The 21,339-nt window shown below is 47.0% G+C and overlaps 1 protein-coding gene across 1 annotated transcript in view; it reads right to left on the bottom strand.

Annotated features, from left to right (window-relative positions):
- The window catches only part of LOC311531889 (uncharacterized protein), a gene marked incomplete at its 5' end in the record, with an annotated part of 258,086 nt that overhangs the window by 180,417 nt on the left and 56,330 nt on the right, over nt 1-21,339 (bottom strand). The window contains 2 exons of the mRNA XM_084649723.1: nt 3,119-3,277; nt 3,698-3,845. Coding sequence (XP_084505849.1) covers nt 3,119-3,277; nt 3,698-3,845 — 307 coding nt within the window. The remainder of the gene's footprint in view (nt 1-3,118; nt 3,278-3,697; nt 3,846-21,339) is intronic.

Raw genomic sequence — 21,339 nt, 5'->3', positions numbered from 1 at the left:
GTCCCTGGCGAAAAAAAAAAGGGGGGGGGGTGAGAAAGTCTGGATTTGTGATGGACATGGCCCACCTTGATTACCATGCACATTGTAGGGAGAGTGGTCACTTTGGATGAGCTATTACCAGCAGGAGAGTGAGTTTGTGTGTGTATGGGGGTGGGGGGGGGGTGAGAAAACCTGAATTTGTGCTGGAAATGGCCCACCTTGATTATCATGCACATTGTAGGGAGAGTGGTCACTTTGGATGAGCTATTACCAGCAGCATAGTGAGTTTGTGTGTGTGTTTTTTGGAGGGGGGTGAGAGAACCTGGATTTGTGCAGGAAATGGCCCAACTTGATTATCATACACATTGTGTAGAGAGTTGTCGCTTTGGATGGGCTATTACCAGCAGGAGAGTGAATTTGTGGGGGGGGGGGGGGTGGAGGGTGAGAAAACCTGGATTTGTGCTGGAAATGGCCCAACTTGATGATCACTTTAGATAAGCTATTACCAGCAGGACAGTGGGGTGGGAGGAGGTATTGTTTCATATTCTCTGTGTGTATATAAAGTCTGCTGCAGTTTCCACGGTATGCATCCGATGAAGTGAGCTGTAGCTCACGAAAGCTCATGCTCAAATAAATTGGTTAGTCTCTAAGGTGCCACAAGTACTCCTTTTCTTTTTGCGAATACAGACTAACACGGCTGTTACTCTGAAACCTGTCAAATATTTGTATCCCCCAAGAGATTCTCTCTTCTGCCCCTATGTGACGAATTAGCCACAGCTGGAGGCTTTTAGGCTACGTCTACACTAGGAGCTAGGGATGTGATTCCCCTGCTCGCGTACAGATGCGCGCACTAGCTCTCATCAAGCTAGCGTGAGTATAAAAGCAGGGTGGCTGCGGCAGCCTGGGAAGCGGCTTAGCTGTCCCGGGTATAAACCTGGTTCATACTCGGCACGTACCTCCACTGTCACTCCCTGTGCTACTGCGGCTATGCTGCTATTTATGCTTCTGCCAGCTCACTACGATCTAGAGCAAGCATGTGCGGACCAGCAGGGGAATCGCACCCCGAGTGCAGCCGGGGCCTGAGACCAACAGCTCAATCGTACATCCCGGTGACTAACGCTTCCTCCCGCCAAACAATTTCCAACCCGGACAGGGTGGATGGGGGGAGTAACCCCGTTTCTCCGAGGGGGACTCCGCTCCATGAACAGAAGGAGAGAGCATTAACTTGCTGTCTCCCCAGAACGATGTTCCGGGGGGGAGGGGGACGGAGAGAGAGAGAGAAAGAGAGATGTCCAATCGCAGGCACAACCGGCTGGAGGATAGTATCCAGCGCTCTAGGGCAAAACCAGGCCCACACCCTTCCACTTAATCTAGAAAATCTGCCAAAGCAGCCTTCACCTTAGTGGATGTGTGACAAATGCACAGGCCCTGTCCTGTCAACTCATCTGCATCAGTAAGTTGCAGTGAGCTCACCCTTCAACAGCCCAAGCAGTGGAAAAGGGTATCAGATGACCGACTCTTGTTTGGTACAAGTAGCAGAGATGCTGCTTTGCAATCGGAGGGGCCCTGCCTCAGATGTCAGCAGGGACAGACCCTTGGAGGACTTTGAGGGGATATGACCAGCCGCAGCGGCCCTGCCTGCCACACACTTGTTAAATATTAAAGACCCTGAGTTTTGTTGCATCACCAACCTTCTTCCCTGCTGCGATCTAAGAACCTCTTAATGCCAACTAGCGAGGGGGTTCCAGGAATGTCTTGATTCTGGTCTGTACATTCTGGTTCACCAAAGAATGTCGTATAAGGTCTTAAATGAAAGCCGGGGTCACACTGGTCATTGATATCATTGTGAAATGTATATAGAGATACTGTGTAAGGAGTTACATACAAATACTGAAAATATGATCTTACAGCCCATAACAAGGTATGAGTCAGCAGCAGAGGTGAAAAAACAGATTTTCCGTCAGACAAGAGAAGTTTATTCACCTCTCTCTCTGTCAGGATGCAACTTACGCATTGTAAGCTAACACAACGGATTTACGTCAGCGAAGAGATGCAAAGTCAAAAGGGAAGCAGCATGCAGGAAAGCCAAGCCACGGGTGGTTATCCTGTCTTTGAGGACAGACAATGAACGTTGTGGGGATGTAAGAAGACAACAAAGAAGACACCCCTTATCATGTACGTATACGGTGACCAGACAGCAAGTGTGAAAAATCGGGACGGGGTGAGGGATAATAGGAGCCTATATAAGAAAAAGACCCAAAAATCAGGACTGTCCCTATAAAATCGGGATATCTGGTCACCCTATATCTGGTCCAATATCACTTGAATCTGGAATCTTTGATAATAAATGTATTCTTGTTTTCATTATATCTAAGAGCGGTGATATTAAGCAAAATGCTGGAACAGAACTGAATCTTCCTGGCTGGTATGTATACTGCTTCTTGTGGGACAGCAGACCTGATATTTCTGTGAGCAGGCTAGGGCTGGATATCATGGGGAAACACTTCAAAGGGACTCTGGGACTGGGGTGCTGCCACCCAGTGAAACGCAAGCAAGACTCCTTCATGCTGGAGGCAGGGGGTAACAAGGTGACTCAGTCCCGGGCACCCTGAGAACCTTCACACCTGCCAACTAATTTCTCTCATGGCTTGAGCTAGAGCAGGGCTTCTCAAACGGGGGGGTCGCGAGCTGCCAACCTCCACCCTAAACCCCACTTGCCTCCAGCATTTGTAACGGTGTTAAATACATTTAAAAGTGTGTTTAATTTATTAGAGGGGGGTTGCACTCAGAGGCTTGCAATGTGAAAGGGGTCACCAGTAAAAAAAAGTTTGATACCCACTGAACTAGAGCATGCCTCCATACGCAAAAGACCACAGTTCTACATTTTCAGATAGGCATCTGAGAGTGCAGTGGATGGATATGTGGGTGCAATCAAAAAACCAGCAAAAAACACATAGCAGCTCTAGCATTAATGGATAGCTTCATGCTTGAGACCTGGCTTGCCCAGGCAGTTACCCCTTTGCACCCACAGCTAAGTATTCAGCAGGCTCAGCTTCACTGCCTTCACTGCTTTTGGAAACTCCCCACCATCCTCCCACATTTTGGGGTAGAGGAAGAAGAGAGCTCGGGTGGAACTTACTCATAATGTCGCCTCCTAGTGGTGACAAAGACCAAGGCAAGGGGGTTAATCCTGATCTGGAACAGCACATGGCTACGATGACTGAGGATCGTCAAGAGGCTGGTCTCCTCCTTCAGAGAATACCTAAGTTTCAGCAACACGCTCAGCTCCTCTGCAAACCTAGGAGAGGGAAGCAAGCCACAGCATCCGGTAGCACCTGGTGTAATACACCGATCGTTCATTCGTTATATAGAATTTGACACACAAAAACTAAGTTAAAAGAACATTATGCAGATGGCAAAGTCAAGCACGGAAAAGTAACGAAGTGCCAGAATTAAGGAAGCTGTAGCACAGGCAACACAAGCCCACCTGTTCCCCCGGGGTAGGTATTCACTTGTGCAGCTGGGGCTGAAGCCCATGCCATGGCTTCTTCCCTTCTATTTGCAGGGGTACGTCTACACGAGCTGCCATGCCCAACCCCAACGGCAATGGCGATGTACCCCAAGAAGGGGAGGTGAGAGAGGAACGAGGCTTTTAAAGGGCCAAATCACCAGGCGTGCAGGGAGTCCGATTTTAAGAACCTCTGGGAAATCAGCCTACCTGTCCCCAAAGGCCTCCAGGGTGGGGATGCTGAGAGTGGAGTACTGCCCAACCTCCAAGACACTGCAGTTGGCTTCGTCATAACTGAGGGAAATATTGCTGAAGTCCTGGGGGGAGGAAGTCAGTTTGTCCAGCAAGTTCACTTCATCTGCATGGGGGGAGGGGCAAAAAGGAAAGAGACAGACACTAAATGTTTAATGCATCCTCTCACCAGAGTGTCGCTCACACCATTAGCCACTGGCAAGGTGCTCAGCGCTGTACTGGAGGCCACGGGAACATGGCCCCCCACAGCTAACAGCCCCCAGTAACAGCCCTTTTCCAGCCCCCAGTAACAGCCCTTTGAAAGCATTCCAGCTTTCAGGAGGAGAACGATCATGTCTAGGAACAGCTTGTGGCTGTAATCTTCCTTCCCGGAGAAGTGTCACTGAGCTGTAAGAATCACTGAAATAGTCTCAGCCAAAGATGGGCTTATTCCAGAATGACCTCTGAATTTCGGGAGATAGAAGGACTCAAAATACCGCCTTGTGGATTAAATAGTGAAGTATGTCTTAAGAGGGTGGGACGTTATTTCTAATTAATATTTCCCCAGCCACATATCCACATACAACCTCAGCTCCACCCAGCTAAAGGTAACTATCAGAGCAAAGGGTTTGGGTTAACTGCCTTTCTCCTCACTCTCCTATTGAGCTTGGCATTGCACCGTCCAAAAGGACACCACTATATTCCCAGGCACATCTGGAATCTAGCTTTCCCTCTGGTGCTCTCAGTCTAACATGACCACAGCCATCCCCACAGCAGGTTTTTCATATCCCAGAAAGGAGCTTTGCAAGCGATGACAAGAAAAGTGTGAGGACCCCATGAATAGGTATCACCCCCCCTCACCCCCCATCTCGTGCTGGAGAAACACAGCTCTCTTTTCTGTGATTGGCCACAGCCCTTTTGCCAGTTCAGAGAGACTCTCTCTAGGGGCACTGAACTGCTACCTGGAAATTACAATTGATGACAAAATGGTTCCTCTCAAAAAGCTTGTGTCCCACGTGCTACAAAATGAGCCATGGAAAGGTCCAAGCAAGAGGTGAGGAAAGGTTCCTGCAACATCAGTGAGATTGGCAACACTCCTGCCGGAGAGAGGGCAGGACCATAGCAAGGCGTCAGCACAGCATGCCTGGCGATAACGCAGTTTCCCATGGGGAGCAGATCATGTGTCAGATGGAAAGCACACAAGGGACGACTAGGGCTGAGGTCCCACAGCCCTTTGCTCTGGGAGTGGGAACAGGCACCAGACAACTGCATTCCACGGGCAAAGCACCTGGGGCTGTGTCACTGCCCGAGTATCGAGAGCTGGCCCAGCAGGCACGTGTGTGCATGTATGCACGCTGTCCTGTCCTGTCACGTCTGTCCCTGTCCCTGTCACATATGCACACTGTCACGTATACACACTGTCCTGTCACGTATGTCCCTGTCACGTATGTCCCTGTCCCTGTCACATATGCACACTGTCCTGTCCCTTCCCCAGCAAGGACTGTGGCCTTGGGCAAGCTACTTTGTGACTTTAGGAAAGAGTTTAATTGCTACTGCCAAGAAGAGCAGCAAAAGCCAGGGCACTCTGCTGTGAGAACTCGCCATCCCGGGCCCGGTCGCTTAATCCAGGCAATGGACAAAAATGTTGGGCTTCAGACCTGAATAGTCTCACTTCTTGAACCAACGCTAGGTGGTTTGTATGGTTCATGGGTCCAGTTTCCAAATAATCTGGACTCTGCATGAATTCTACCCAGTCATTGTAATGCAGGAAGCGGGGCAAACAATGTGGTTTGGTGAGCACGACGATTAACAACAGTTTGAGCAAAACATTTGCAATGCCAGCAGCCAGCAAGCGGAGAAGCGGAAGGTTCAACCCTGTGGCTGGGGCAGCGAGGGCCACATCAACTCCAGTGTGGCTACATAGGATCTTTATGTCCCCAAGAAGGGACAGCAACCACAGGGTAATATGGAGCTCAAGAAGAGCCAGATTCCCCCACGAACAATTAAGAGTGGGCCAAGGCTACCACGCCGATAATGGAAATGCATTTGAAACAACATTTGGAATCAAGCTCATGAAGTTGTTTGGACTTTAAAAAACAGTGGGTGTCTGCCTTTTCTAAGCCATGACCCCACATTGCAAGAGCAAAAACCTTTGGGGTCTCCCTCCCTCCCCATCTAGGCATAAAGAAAGGGGAGGGTGGTCACGACCCCCTGAATTCTGTTCACAACCCCCAGGCTGAGAATCCATGCTTTAAATCGAAGCGTTTCAGCAAAGCAGAAGTCAGACGGGAAAGGAAGGGAGAGAAAATACAATTGGAGGGTAGGCAGTGCCCTCGGAATCTTCTACGCTAGTGCTGTTTGTCCACACCACTAGGAATCCAGCCGATGAATTCCTAACGAGCCTGGGTATTTCTGCCAGTTTAGATCTCAGAAACCATCACATTCAGCAGTGACCGGGATCCTGGTTGGTCTACGATTAGATGGTGCAGGGAAGAGATTCAACGCCAACTCCTGAGGAAGGGCAATGATGGGGGAGCACACATGGCTGCAGCCAGGGATGTAACTGCTCGAGAGGAAAAAGAAAAGGAGTACTTGTGGCACCTTAGAGACTAACCAATTTATTTGAGCATGAGCTTTCGTGAGCTACAGCTCACTTCATCGGATGCATACCGTGGAAACTGCAGCAGACTTTATATACACGCAGAGAATATGAAACAATACCTCCTCCCACCCCACTGTCCTGCTGGTAATAGCTTATCTAAAGTGATCATCAGGTTGGGCCATTTCCAGCACAAATCCAGGTTTTCTCACCCTCCACCCCCCACACAAATTCACTCTCCTGCTGGTGATAGCCCATCCAAAGTGACAACTCTTTACACAATGTGCATGATAATCAAGTTGGGCCATTTCCTGCACAAATCCAGGTTCTCTCACCCCCTCACCACCCTCCCAAAAACCACACACACAAACTCACTAGGACTTCAGTCTCCAGTGATGTCCATCCAGCACCAGCATTTAAAAAAAAATGCCAAGATGAGAAGAATCCCCAATGCTGACAGACAGCAGGACCTCAAATCACTTGTAAATCACCCTGACTGCCCCATTGTTCCAGAATTAAGCTGAGCATAAATGACATTCGCAGATTAGACACCCCAGTGTTTGCTACAGGTGGCTTCTCTTGCTGGTAGCACGGTTACAGACACAGCCAAGCAAGACTGTGAAATATGCCAGCTGTGAAATCATGTAGCCAAACCGTCAGCTACAGAACTGATCAGCTCCATAGAAACCCCCAGCCCCCACTCAAGCCGAGTAATGGCTGCCGTTGCAAATGAAGTCATCCAGCTCTTACCTTAGCATGTTTAACATTCATGTTGGGGTAGTGTCTAGAGGTGCCAACTGAGATCGGGACCCCACCGTGCAGGTGCTGGGCATACACATGGTGAGAGAGAGTCCCAGCCCCAAAGAGGTTACCGTCGAAATAGACGTGACAGACAGAGGGCAGGAGGAGAAAGAGGCAAAGTGACTTCCCCAAGGTCACACAGCAAGTCAGTGACAGAGCCAGGAATAGACCACAAGTCTCTCTGCTCACAGTCTACGTGTCTCTATCCACCATCACCCCATAGCAATCCATACAGCAGATTCAATAACACAGACTCTAGCATCCAAAACTATTAGCTATTGATAAGCACGGCCTAGGTCAGTGCTTCGTAAAGAAATTTGAGACACACTGGATACGAAAGGCTCTGTCTAAAGCCAAACGGCTTTCTGCACAAACTGTAGTCAGATACTGCTTACACCACTGTAAGGGTGGAGTAACTCCATGGAAGTCAAAGGTTACGCTGGCATAAGTAAGAGGAGAACCAGGCCATGCGTACGGATAAATATGCATATGCTCAACTCTCAGCTCAAGGAACGTCCATCTGTCCGTGGGTTTTACACTGACACCCATCACCATAGCGTCTGAGCGTCGTCCACGTGCAATCCACATGCCTTTCAGTCTCACCTCTGCAGAGCAAATGGGTTCGCTCCTGCTAGGCAGGAACTTTCTTTGCCTCACAGAATCACAGATGGAAAAGACCAGTGCTGTCTGACCTCTCTGGTATTTCTACAGTGCATGCCTGCATATCCAAGTCCTTTCCCTTCCCTCGCCTAGTGCTGGAGGGTCTCTCAGGCTTGCTCTCTCACCCCCATTTTCTTGCTCCTCTCTTTCCAGCCAATTCTTTCTCCCACCCCACCCCCAGACCTACTGGATTTTCTATAGGAATGTGGGTGCAGCAGCTGCATAGTTTAAAGCAGGGTCCCGAGTGTCTGGTGCTGATCAGCAGCTGCAGCTCTTCTCCGACCTCTGGGGCTGAACTTTCTTCTAATAAACGCAGCTTTTCCACCCCCCAGTAAATCAGCAATGGGAACGTCAGGGCGGTTTCTTGCAGGGCTTGTTTCTATTTTGCGGAGATGCTGATTTCAAACGTTAAACCATTTCCATTCTTAGAATGTCCCAGACTCAGGCTGTGTCTTCACGGCTCTCGCTGTCAAATCCTGAAGTGGTTGCCACCAGGTAGCAATGCAAGGTCAGCACGACACTCCTCCCCACCGGGGGTTGATGTAAACCTACAGTGCCTTGCCTCCACTATGGTTGTTACAATGGGAGAACCAAGACGTGTTCGTTACTCTGCAGTAAACTTACATCTTTTCTTAGCAGTGCAGACAAAGCCTCAGTACCTCGCTCCTACTGCTTAATGGGGAGGGGTAAGACGGCCTGACCAAACATCAATGCTCACACCTTAGATATGCAGGAGGCAGTGCCTTGCTTACCCTGGAGCATCCACCTCAGCCTGCTCCTCCCAAGGGCGCCAGATACATCCGTACTCCACCTTTCTCGAGGTATCATCTTGTTCTCTCAGTTTCACAAAGAAAGAATAAAAAAAGCATGTCTCTAGCCCTTACAGCTGTGAAGAAAACCTCCAGGACATGAACCAAGTGCAACGGTTACAGCGGCGTCTGCAGGGAGTCTGACCCAAGGACAAAGCCTTTCAAAAGTGACAAGTGATTTTGGGTGCCTCACTTGAGATGCCTTAAAGGAGCTTGATTTGCGGACGGTGGGTGCTCGGCTTTTTCTGAACTCCAGGCTACTTTAAAGGCATCTCAAATTGGGCATCTAGATATGTCCACACAGCACAGTTACCCGGGGCTCTTACCTGGGTTATAGCCTTAACCCCCTACCATCAACACAGAAAAACCTCTAACGTGGGTTTGGAAGTGCTTTAAGCCCAGACAAACTGACCTTGCTTGAGTGGGTGGGGGGGTTAAAAGCCTGGGCTCCACTTTAATTTGGGCTAGAACCCACGCACCTTGCAGTGAGGATGCAGGCTAAGGATGCAGTGAGAAGATCCATGCCCGGAGTCCAGTCGGCTGCTGTGCTCGGGGCAGGGAGTGGGGAGCCAGGACCCTAGGGGGCAGCCCAAGCCAGGGTGACAGCCTGGCCTGGAGCCAAGAGGCAGCAGCAGCCCGGCTGGGGAGCCAGGAGCTGGCTTTCTTGTCAATGTCACAGCTCCAGCTCTCAGGAAGGGGGAAAAGGTGGCATTATGTCAGGAATCAAAGGCCACCGAAGCAGCGGGTGGGGAGGGGAGTCACCCCAGGACTTCCCAGCGTTTCTGGGAAGCGTTTCTGCCTCTGGGATCTCTGTGCCCATATCCTTTCCTTCTGCCTTGACCTGCATGACACATGACAGGAAATAACCCCATACCGGCCAGTGGGCTGGGAGAAGGTAATCATCTCACACAACACCCCACTGGGCCCACCTGGCACAAACGCGCCGTGTTTTCATGGAGCCAGTAATGCAATAGGTGGGAGGGCATGGACAATCTTACTCGACTACTTGACAGCAGGAGCCCTGCCAGTACCATCTGCACTAGCGTCTGCAAATCACTTGGCAGACATCCAGCCTCTGCTTTCACTCCAATTCCCACTGTAGATGAAGTGAGAGATTTATTCCAGGGCAGAGGAACACCCTAGGGCACACTGCAGCTTGTCAGGATATATAGACAAGGCACAGATCTTGAGTAACAAGTCAATTGAGCAGAAAGCTGTTTTGATCCAGTTCACACGCCATAATGTATCAGTTCTGCCGTCAGTCTCCTCAAAGGACTTTTCTAGGGAGCATAGCCCAGTGGGAGGATTGGGGATCTGCAGGAGAGACTCGTGGCTTCTGCCCAGCTCTCAGCGTGAATAGATAAAGTGAGGGTGGCGGATGTCAGTGCAGTTCCCAATGGGCACGAGACCATAACGCCCCCCACCAATAACGGATCTCCTCATTGTCCGTTTCGGAAGAGGGGCTGTGGACCGGACACACTCTACAGGATGACCCATCTTCCCACACTTAGGCCCCAACTCAGGAAAGCACGTATGTGCTTAACTTTAACCACATATTTACAGGCTTCCCTGCTTTTCTGAATAGGCATATGTGCTTAACTTTAAGCAAATGCCCCAATCCCAAAAGAAGCACAGGCCCCCATTCAGGAAACATTTCAGCACATAGTCAAAGCTAAGCACATGCATCAGTGCTTTCCTAAACAGGGACCCTAGAGACACCCCCGCCTCCACCCCGGAGTTGGGGCTGCAGGAGGGTGTGGATGTAATACCGGTACTGTAGCAGCTCTGCATACACACAGAGGGCGCCGTTCTTTGCACACCTTTCACCTGCCTTAAAAACAGAAACTGACCCAAAAAAAATAAAAATAAAAAAACATTAAGCATGAAATTAACAAGTTCCCTTTTAAACTAGATTCAGACGGGCACAAAGCACGTGTCATCAAAAAGGGATCCCAGCTATATTCCATAGTGTGGACGACCAGAACATACCACATGGTCCCGTCCTGATCTGGGGGGCCAGCAAACCAAGTGGTCATGCAAGAGTACAACTTGACTGCAAAAACAGCAGTCCCACCAGCACCCAATTGTGGTGATACCATCTGTGCTTTCAAAGTGCATATAGCAGGGGTCCCTCAAAGGAGAAGGTAAAGAGGCAGAGAGTGAAATGAGGGAGAAAATAATAAAAAAATACCCATTAATCTGAAGGCAAGAAACTAAAGGTAAGTAATTTTGGTACCCAAGATACATCTTTGTATTTGGGTGAGATCAGCACTTAGAAACCATGGCGATTGGCAGTATAGAAATACCTTGGGCCCATCAGACACCATTACTGCCTCTCCACCTTTTGCTAGCTGAATAGATGTTTAAATAAAGGACATCTCACTCCCAAGACACCAGCTTTCATTAAGAGGTGACGAGGGGGATCCAAACTAGCGTATCACCTCCACGGGGTGCAGATGCCGTCCTTCTGCATTAACTTCATACTGCAGCACTTTTCCATAGTAGAAGCAGGTTTCCATTTATTTAGTTTAGCCGAGCCTCATGTGGCTAGTTTCTGCTCTGTCAGGATAAGCCAGCAGGCCTCAGAAACCCACTGGAGCAGGAAGAGGAGAGACATGTGCTACAAGAGAGAACAAACACGATCCTCTCAAGCAGCTTAAACAAGCCACAGCTCTCGGCCCTGACATCTCAATTGCAATGCACTGGCTCTGCAGAGGAGATTGTGGCAAGGCAAGCTCATTTAAGCAGCCTTTGTGATGTGTTCAACCAAGCTGAACTTGGCAACTTCTCCTCCTGAGATTAACCCAGAGAAACGCTACTTCCCGCTCACCTTTGCTATTCTGTAGTTACAAGGACATTAATAGTTTTAATCGGAATAGTTTTCAAAATATTTTTGCTTCCATTGTAGTTCAGCACCTGCTGGAAGTTTGAAACAGACCCGTTGCCTCTGGAAGGGATACTGAGACTCCTGATTCAGGGCTTATGCTAATTTTTAACTATTAGCGATCAGGATGAGACCTTCACAGGAGGCAGGTTATCCCATATCTGCCTCCTGCAGGGTTTCTTGCATCTTCCTTTGAAGCAGCACATGCTCGTTAGAGCTGGGATGAATAATTGGGTTTTTCAGTTTGGTGGCCACATTCGAAAAATCCAAATAAAGCTTATGCTCAAATAAATTGGTTAGTCTCTAAGGTGCCAAAAGTACTCCTTTTCTTTTTTCCAAATAATTAGGTTTCAGGTCAACCTGAAATTACAACTATTCATTTCTATTCTGTGAAATGAAAAACCAAAAATGTTCTGATATGGGCAAAACAAAACTTTTCATTTCATTTCAGGGTTTTGTGGGTTGCGGTGTTTGTTTGTAAAACTAGCTACAATTCTACAAGAAACATCTTTTTGAAATGAAAAGGCTAAATGTTTCATTCTGAACATGTCAAAATCAAATGTTTTGACTCTTGGAGTTTTTCCTCCAGTTTTATTCATCTGAAACTATTTGCCAAATTTGACCCGAATGCACAGATATTTTCATTCGACTAAAAAATGCATTTTTCGGCAAATATTCTATTTGCCCTAGAAAACACGTGCCCAAATCGAGTGCCGGCCACTATGGGAGACAGGATACTTGATTAGATGGACCACAGGTCTGAGCCACCCTGGCAGTTCCTATGACAGATAAATGGAATGAACCATGGTCCTATTCACATTCTGCCAGCATGGCCATTAGTCGGGAGGGAGCCCAGGCTACCAAAAGCACAAGCCCCTGCTCCTTAAATAAAGGAGGCACCACTCAGCTTTAAGAAAGAAGCAGGCTGTTCCAGTCTCCGGGGCCAGACGCCGGGGGGGAAAGGGAGGGGATGGCACAAACGGATGCACACACAGCCCATGCAATTACCATAAGAGCAGGAGGGAAACCTTTCCTTACATTGATCCCATGCTGAAGGAGGATTTTTCCCATCTATTTCGGTTTCCTATGAAGTGAAGCATCTGTTTGAGAGACTTACCCTGAGCTGCATTTCCTAAACCCAGCACAAGGAGCAGAAGGGGAATTTTACCACCAGTTAGTCTGGTTCTCAGGGTGGCTCAGTTTCCCCACCTGGAAAATGAGGATCATCACACTCACTCACTGATGAGCTCGGAGACCTACAGATGAAAGAGCACTCAAGAAGGGTGAATTAAAAGAGGTTGCACACACTCTAGACTCATTTGCTGCAACAGATTTAACTAAACAATAAGAGAGTAGCCCCTAGCTTGGCCCTTAGGCACATCTGAAAGGGCCATGAGCTCCTCAAGCCTAGTACTGAGGGGTCTCCTCTCAGTCCCGTCCTCTCCCAGAGGTTCCCCAGCACTGCAGCACATCTTGTTGGGGTCACCACTGCTTGTTCTTCTATGTCAAGGCCGCAGCTTCTATGCGTTTCCTGTCAGCAGGCGGCTCCCCTCACCTTGCAACAGCCTCCATACACATCCCTTTGCTAGTGCCCAAGCCCCCCGTAACGCGGGAGGGTCACCATGCTGCCCTCTGCAGAGCGATGACTGTTCAGCCAATCCATCCCACTGGGTTTCTCTGTGTCAATGCAAGACCAAGTATCCATTTCCCCCTCAGGCTGACTATAGTCAGCAGCGGCACCACCATTAACACAGGCCTCCCACTCGCAAGTGCTTTCCTTTCCAGAGGCCTGCTCTTGGCTAGCAAGGTGAATTCCCCATTCCACGCTGGAGGAAACGTTCCCTGGTGACTGCTGTGGCAAAGGAGCACAGGGCTAGTGCACCTTGCAGAGAGTTCGTCCAGAATCACCCCAGAATTGAGCCTATACCTTCATTCCCCTTGCTGTACTTCCGAAAGGAGAGGTAAGATTCCCAGTTCACTCCAAGCACATTAGCTCTTTTCAAAGCACTTTTTGGGTACATTCAGTATGCAAAATGCTGTGTTAACTAGCGTCTACTCTGCATTCTTCGCCTTCAAATCAAAAGGACGAGAGAAGGTTCTCTCATCACTTTAGAGAAGATTCTTAGAGATCCAACGTTCACTGCCAAATTTAACTTGCCTCTGGGCTGCTAAGGCAACAGAGAAACCTTTCCAGCCAGCTCTGGGCCAGGGAGACTTGTGCACAGGCCAACGAGACTGCAGCCAAGAATGTGTCATCTCAACCTTAAGTTGATCAGTGGTCACTATAGCGCCAAGCATATTTTGGGAGGACCAGTTCCAAGCTGGTTGTGGAGATGCCAATGAATAGCATCCTGTTCGAAACCAGATATGCCCATTAACACCCTGTTACAGATGCACCCAAGCTCACTGGTTAATCATAGCAAATGCATCTATTGCAATGCCTGGGGGTGCACCAAAAGAGAAACTGCTGCAGAGAGGCCAGGGGGGAACAATGATATTTAACCAAGGGATGCAAGAGCAGAGTCATTTTGCTTTAGTGCAATCGATTTCCCGCGCACCTTGTAGGCCCCGCTGAGATGCGCTGCAGGGAGGAGATGGGTCAATCTCACAAAAGCCAGCAATGGGATTTGAAAACAGGTCATTAGGCAGGTGTTTTCGGACACACATTTTTGGGGTGCGATCACTAATTGCAAAAGGGTCAGAGGTGGCCATGAGGTGCACAGTAGCATCATGTTACACATGAGAGGTGGCAAAGCTTTCGGACAGGCAGCAAAACTTGTACAGCAAAGTACCCCTCCGTGTGGGTTACCTTGTTGGGGGACAGCAGGGGAAGCCTGCATAAATTGTTCTGTGTCTGTGGATAAACCCTCAGCTTCCGTCTCTAGGCTGTCCATCCAGCACCTTTCACCAGAGCTAACTTCACACAGCAGAGCTGTCCTTAACACATGCTTCTGTTCTTAAAGGGACAGTGTCACCTTAAAACAGGGTCAATATTGTTAAAAGCCGTATCAAGTCCTACCTCTGCCTGAATCCCCCGGGTTTGATTTTACACACAATACTGAATTTTAAAATGAAGTTACTGCCAAATGCACAAAGTAAATGGGTTAAAACATAATAGAGAACAATATTTCCTCCCTGTAATTTCTTTCACTTGTAAACAAATATACATGCTAATGCTGTGAATGTTAAGCACACAAGTCAAATTACATAAAACTTTCCTAAGAGCAGGCCTGATGAAGAGCTCTGTGTAGCTTGAAAACTTGTCTCTTTCACCAGCTGGTCCAATAAAAGAGGTAATAAACATTTATAGAGACAAGGTGGGTGAGGTTAAATTAGAGATGATCTGAAATTTTCCAGTAAAACACTTTTCCATCAGCAAATGCCACTTTACTGAAATCAAAGCTTTCCAGAATAATGCGTCCGTGTAGACAAAATTTCATTTGGAAAGAAAACATTTCAATGAGGTCAAAATAATCCACTGGGATGGAAACAGTTTGAGTTTTCCTTTTGAGATGACTTTTTGTTTTGAAACTGATTTTATACCATATTACAAATTACAAATATAAGATTATAATTTTAAAAAGTCAAAATTGGACCAAAATGTTTCAATTAGCCTGAAATTAAAAAAAATTATTTCAGGGGAAATTTTGTTTTCATTCTGATCTGGAATGAAAATGAATTTTGAAATGTCTGACCATCCCACATGGAACAGAAATCCTGAGTTTTGCTCTGCTCTAGCTTAAGTGCTTGCGGGACCTAGCCCTCGAGTGTTAATTCTAACAATAGCAGTTCTCCTCCACCCCAGAAGAGAGCTATTTTCGTATGTGAACATCAGCTTATACATATTTCCACAGCCATACTGTTTTGACTGCTGTGCTTTTAACCAGGACTTGAATCCAGACAAACCTATATCAGTTCATGAAGTTTATACTTGCTCTGATTTGTTTACATTTGAATCCAAGAAAGCCAAGCTAGGAATACTGGGACGAAAGGGAAACATAAGCAGAATGTCAGGAGACATTTCCTGAGAGCAAAATCTATTAGACTGAATCTATTAGTCTCCCACGGGAAGTGTTGGAGACACCACTGTTTGCATAATTTAAATAACCAGGCTGGACAAAGCACCGGAGAATGAGCTATAATAAACAGTTCAATCCTAGGCCAGCAGAGGAACAGACTGGATGACCTAATAGGTCTTTTCCATCTCTAATTTCCATGATTACCTTGTGAAAATATCCTGCTGAGAGCCTGTTTAGCATCACAAGCCATGTGCTTTAGTAATGTTTACAGACTGTAAATTAGACACGTTTGTAGATCACAGCTATGGTTTCCGATCTTTGGTTAAAACCAATAAACCAGATCAAACCCCACGGAAGCAAATGCTTGTGACGAGGGCGCTATAAATAGGCTTTGGTTTGGTTGGCAAGTCAGAATGGTTACACCACCAACTTAGCATGCACAACCAAGAGCCGAACATTTAAAAACAAAATGGACACCCCAAAACCTCTCTTCTCCCCTGGCACTGTCACAACCCAAATTCCTCCCACCCCTGCCCCATCCAGGACATTCTTGTGGTGAAGGCACTAGGTGTGGACTCAGGAATAGAGCTTGGGGGAGGGGAATATTTTGGCAAATAGAATTTTGGCCACAAAATGCGTTTTGGGGGGAGAGGGCACAAAATTATTCGGGAATTCAGGTTGAACGTGATAAATTGTTTCGGCCAAAAAAAATCCCAGGAAGTTTTTTGAAACAGTTGAAATGTTTTGTTTTGACCATTTCAAAATGTTTCATTCTGACATTCTCATTTCAACTTTTCATTTTTTTTAAACCAAGCATTTCATATTCTCTCTCTCTCTCGCCATACACACACACTCAGTATAAAACACCCAAAATTAACCAACCAAAAACTTAAAAAAACAAAACCAAACCCAAAAAAACACCTCATTTTGAGATGACCGAAACATTCTGGTTGATCTGAAATTAATTTTTTTTTAAGTTTTTTCAATTCAACAAAAACCCTCTAAAAATTGGGCTTGGTTCAAATCAAACTGGATATTCTCCCACCCGCCCCGGTTTGACCCCCATACTGAAAAATCTAGTATTTGCTCAGCTCTACTCAGAGAATCAAGATTCATTTCCTGGCTCTGCCACAGCCTGTGTGTGTTACGTTGGGCAAATCACTTGACCTTCTTGCACCTCAGTTCCTCCATCTATAGAGGGAGGACAATAATCCTTGCTTTGTCTGCCTTGTCTATTCAGACGGTTAAGATATTTTGGGCAGGGGCTGTCTCTTACTATTTGTTCGTACTTTTTGTTTCTAGCACGATGGGACCCTGATCTCAGATGGGGCCTCTGGATCTTGCCATGATACAAATACTGCTGTTTATAACAGGATATCTGTAGTAGGGTGGCCAGAAGCCCGGTTTTTGACCGGAACATCTGGTCAAAAAGGGGACCCGACAGCGTCCGGTCAGCTCCACCGACCGGACACCCAAAGTCCAGTTACGGTGGGCAGGGTAGGTGGGGACGTGCTGGGTCATTACCAGTGCCAGTCACTACTCAGCCGGGGCCTCCTCCTACGTGCATTGAGCAGCTGCAGCCCCCAGTCCCAGCAATGCAGGTGAGTCCCTCCTAACCTGGGTGGGGGGAGTGGGAGGGGAAAAACAGCAAGCGACTGGGGGGAGGGCCAAAGAGGAGTGGATGGGGGCAGGAGAGGCTCCGGCACTCCAGCTGGAGTGTCTGGCTTTTAAATATTACCAAACTGGCAACCCTAACCCAGATTCTGTAGTAGTCTAAATGCCTCAGATTACAGAGGTTTTCATTTGTGTTTGTCAGTTGCCACGTACTCCTATGGAGAGGTGCTAACAGAACGCACCTTGAAAAAATAGGTCCCATTTTGGCAGCATTGTGGGGAAGTGTTTACAAAGGGGACTGTGGGCCTACACTAGGAGCAAGGGGTGCGCAGGATGTCAGACAATGAGGCTCAAATTGGATACCCAAAAAATCAGCAGACATGTTTGGATATCGGAGCCTGTGGTTTTCAAAGGCCACTGTGGGTCCTTGGGGACACCAGCTTCGCCCATGGGATATACCATTGGCTGAACATATGTACCTTGGGATGATTTTTCATCACTGCCAGTTCAGCAGAGTTACTTCTCATCAATAGTTCCGTTCTAGATCGAGATGTTTTTGAGCTATCGCCATGCTCACCGCCTGTACTTTTGCAAAAATGTCTGAACTGTAAGATTGGGTGGGGATTTTTTTTTTCTTTTATGGTAACTTCTTACTCTACTCCTGCAATTCACATCAATGGCGCTCCCAGCAGAAGCCTGCCCAAGTGCTGACAATTGCAGGATTGGGCCTCAGGTACAGCATGGCTAGCTCTCACGATCATTCCTGTTTCTAAATCAAGCCCCAGCTTCTGGAGTCAACTGATTACACAATGCTCTCAGCACCATTTAAAAATATAAAGTGTCTATCCTTGTGGCTGGAGAGAAAAGCTTGAAAACATGACCCCTCCTAAGAAAAACCTCAAATGTATTATCTTTAAGCCAGTCGAGTGATTTTGGGGGGCCTGACTCAGGATGTTTGAATGCTTGGAATCAGCAATACTGTTAAGATAGCCCAATTATAGTTGCATCAAATTCAACAATACTGCATATCTTTCCCTTCCACTACGGCAGATTTAGTTTTTTACTTTTCTCTTCATTCCTTTTCTCTTCCTTTGATTCTATGTTGGCATTAGTTCAACGTTAAATAAGAAATTTCGAAACCATTCACTAGTTGATTGTTAGTATAGCAATTGCACTGTTGCCTGCTGTTTCTGTCTCTCTTATGATTCAAAGCCATCAATAAAAACTACTTGCAAAAAGCTTCAGCCTCAACACACACAGACCAACCTGGCCATGATGAGGAATCCACATCTAGCATTTTCTACAACAGGATTTAAACCCTAATCTCCATGCTCGGGTGAGCACCGGGAATTTGTTCTCTAAGCCGTGGCTGAAAGTTGAGGAGGACACGGCCAACTTGGGGGAAAAAATTCTCTCTGAAAATGTTGTCTCTACTGTTAACTGAAAAGACCCTTATATAACAAGAGAGCAGAAAACTAAATATTTCTAAGATGATTTTTAAAGCACACATTTCAGTAAATCCTGTTTAGAGGTGGCTCTACCCGAACACATTTGTTTTTAAAATTAGTTGATGATACAATGTGTATTTTTTTAGTTATTATTTTTGTATACGGTGCATAGCACAGTCATGCTTAGTGCTGCTAGCCGCTAGTTTTCCTGCTCTTGTGATTTAATTGTGTCTTTCACAATATTTGGTTTTTGTCTTAAAGTCCTAGCTGCTGGAATCAAGAGAGTGCATGAGAGGGTCATCTCATTAAAAAAAGTTTCTATCCCTCATGGTTTCAGCTTGGAACCGTGAAATGAATGCACCCTCAGGGCTCAAACCAGAAGCCAAATAAAAAGAACCCGACCTTTTAAAAGCAGATCATGATTTTTAAGCCAAGCTGATGATTGGTTTTGGCTCTGGTTTTTGAATGCTTGTGGTTGCTAAGACAGAAAACTACTAAGTACCCGAACGAGAAAAGCTATGTTTCAGTGAAAAGAAAAGGAGTACTTGTGGCACCTCAGAGACTAACCAATTTATTAGAGCATAAGCTTTCGTGAGCTACAGCTCACTTCATCAGATGCAGTGAAGTGAGCTGTAGCTCACGAAAGCTTATGCTCTAATAAATTGGTTAGTCTCTAAGGTGCCACAAGTACTCCTTTTCTTTTTGTGAATACAGACTAACACAGCTGTTACTCTGAAACCTATGTTTCAGTGAAAACTCATTATCACGATCACTAAAAATCAAGGTAATCTGCTAAGGCAGCCTTCATTCCCATGCCTTCGGGCAGCATATCAAACACACACCCTGGCAGTCATCACTCCTACAACTTGCCTCCTGAAACTTCCACTCTATAAACACAACCTCTCTGCGCTCATCAAATTCCTTCGCCTTGTGCTCCAATGTACAGCCACCACCCCAACCTGATCAGCATATGTCTGCGCTCCGGAGCAGCACTCCAGGGGTTAAAAGCCCAGGACTTTGTAAATGTGTTTTAGCAAGCATGCTGAAATGTAGTTTTTTTGAAATGCAGGCTCCTCCTAGCTGCTGTGTCACATTTCAGAACCCAGCATTAATTGGTGTGAAATCTAAGCAGAATCTTCAGTGCACATAAAATATAAGAACCCTTTACATTCTCTTATAGCTATGGGTAGAGTCCCGTATGGTTTCATTCCCATTTTAACCAGTTTATAACATCATAAAAGTGATGAACATTCAATTTTTGATTTTAAGGATTTTCAATTTGTCTTAATCTCTGAGATGAGCTAGCAACCGCTTTAGAAGCCAAACAAGGCAGAGGACCCAGCTCCTTAGACACACACAAACCGAAAGTTCCCGTTCCCGACACACACACCCTACATAAAATAAAAAACTCTCCTTGCGCAGACAGCTCTGCTGTGCCTATCCTCAGCATCATGGTATGAAAGGCTGTTGCTGAGCCATGCTTCTGGAGGGGCTTAGCTTCCCATCTGTCCTAGGCACAAGATTCAGCTGTAGTTTCCAATAAAAATGACACTCAGATCTTGCCAGGGGGTTGGTGAACAGTTGTGTTTCACTGAGCGAATCCGCAAGGTTCCTCAACCCCTTTCTTCATGTTTCCCTGGCAGATCTCAGAGTTTGTACACGACGGAGATTCACACACGATGGACTCCAGGGGCATACCGTGTGGTTCGCTGCACACAAAAGCCGTATCTCCCTAGCTCTTCATATGGCCCCTGTTGTCTGAGTGCTTCACAACAGTTAACGTGATTTATTCTCACAACCCCCCCGCCCGGGAAGCATGGCAGTACCATCATCCCATTTCCAGATGGAGGCACAGAGACACTAAGTGACCAGCCCAGGGCCACCCAGAAGGACTATGGCAGGGCACAGAATGGAAGCCAGGACTTGCAAGTCCCAGGCTAGTGCCCTCACCACTGGGCCATCCTTCCTTCCTAGATCCACTACATCTTCTCTCATGTGAGGTTAATGGAGGTATGCACACTTTCTACAGGCCAAGCGCATTGCGCACACCAAGGGCTTACTGCACTCCTCCATTCCTCCCCAGCCCCCACAATCCCCCTCTGCTTCAGCCACTCCCTGCAGCTCTCCCAGACCCTGTCCCATGCCAGGGGCTGTGTGTGCCCCACGTCCGTCCCACTACCATTTTCCTTCATTCTCCCCCCACACACCATATCAAGGATTCCATATGCACCCCATGCATCGCCTTCCTCACCATGGCAGGGGCCTGCATCCTATAAATCCTGCCTCCTGACAGGGGCTTAGAGACTACCTAGATCAATGGCTCTCAACCTTTCCAGACTACTGTACCCCTTTCAGGGTCTGATTTGTCTTGGGGACCCCCAAGTTACACCTCACTTAAAAACTTCTTGCTTACAAAATCAGACATAAAAATACAAAAAAGTGTGTCAGCCCCACTATTACTGGCAAATTGCTGACTCTCTCATTTTGACCATATAATTATAAAATACATCAATGGAATATAAATATTGTACTTATCTTTCAGTGTATAGTACATAGAACAGTATAAACAAGTCATTGTCTGTATGAAATTTTAGTTTTGTACTGACTTCACTAGTGCTGTTTATGTAGCCTGTTGTAATATCTAGAGGAGTTGATGTACCCCCAGAAGACCTCTTGTATCCCCAGGAGTACATGTGCCCCTTGTTGAGAGCCACTGACCTAGATGACCCTTCTAACGTTATGATTTTATGCCCCTCTTTCCCTCCTGAGCCACAGAGAAATGCCACT

This window comes from Lepidochelys olivacea, assembly GCF_965140295.1.
Source record: "Lepidochelys olivacea isolate rLepOli2 genome assembly, chromosome: 16".
Lineage (NCBI taxonomy): Eukaryota > Metazoa > Chordata > Testudines > Cheloniidae > Lepidochelys > Lepidochelys olivacea.
Note: the sequence above shows the minus strand (reverse complement) of the source record. Positions and strands in the feature narration are given on the sequence as shown.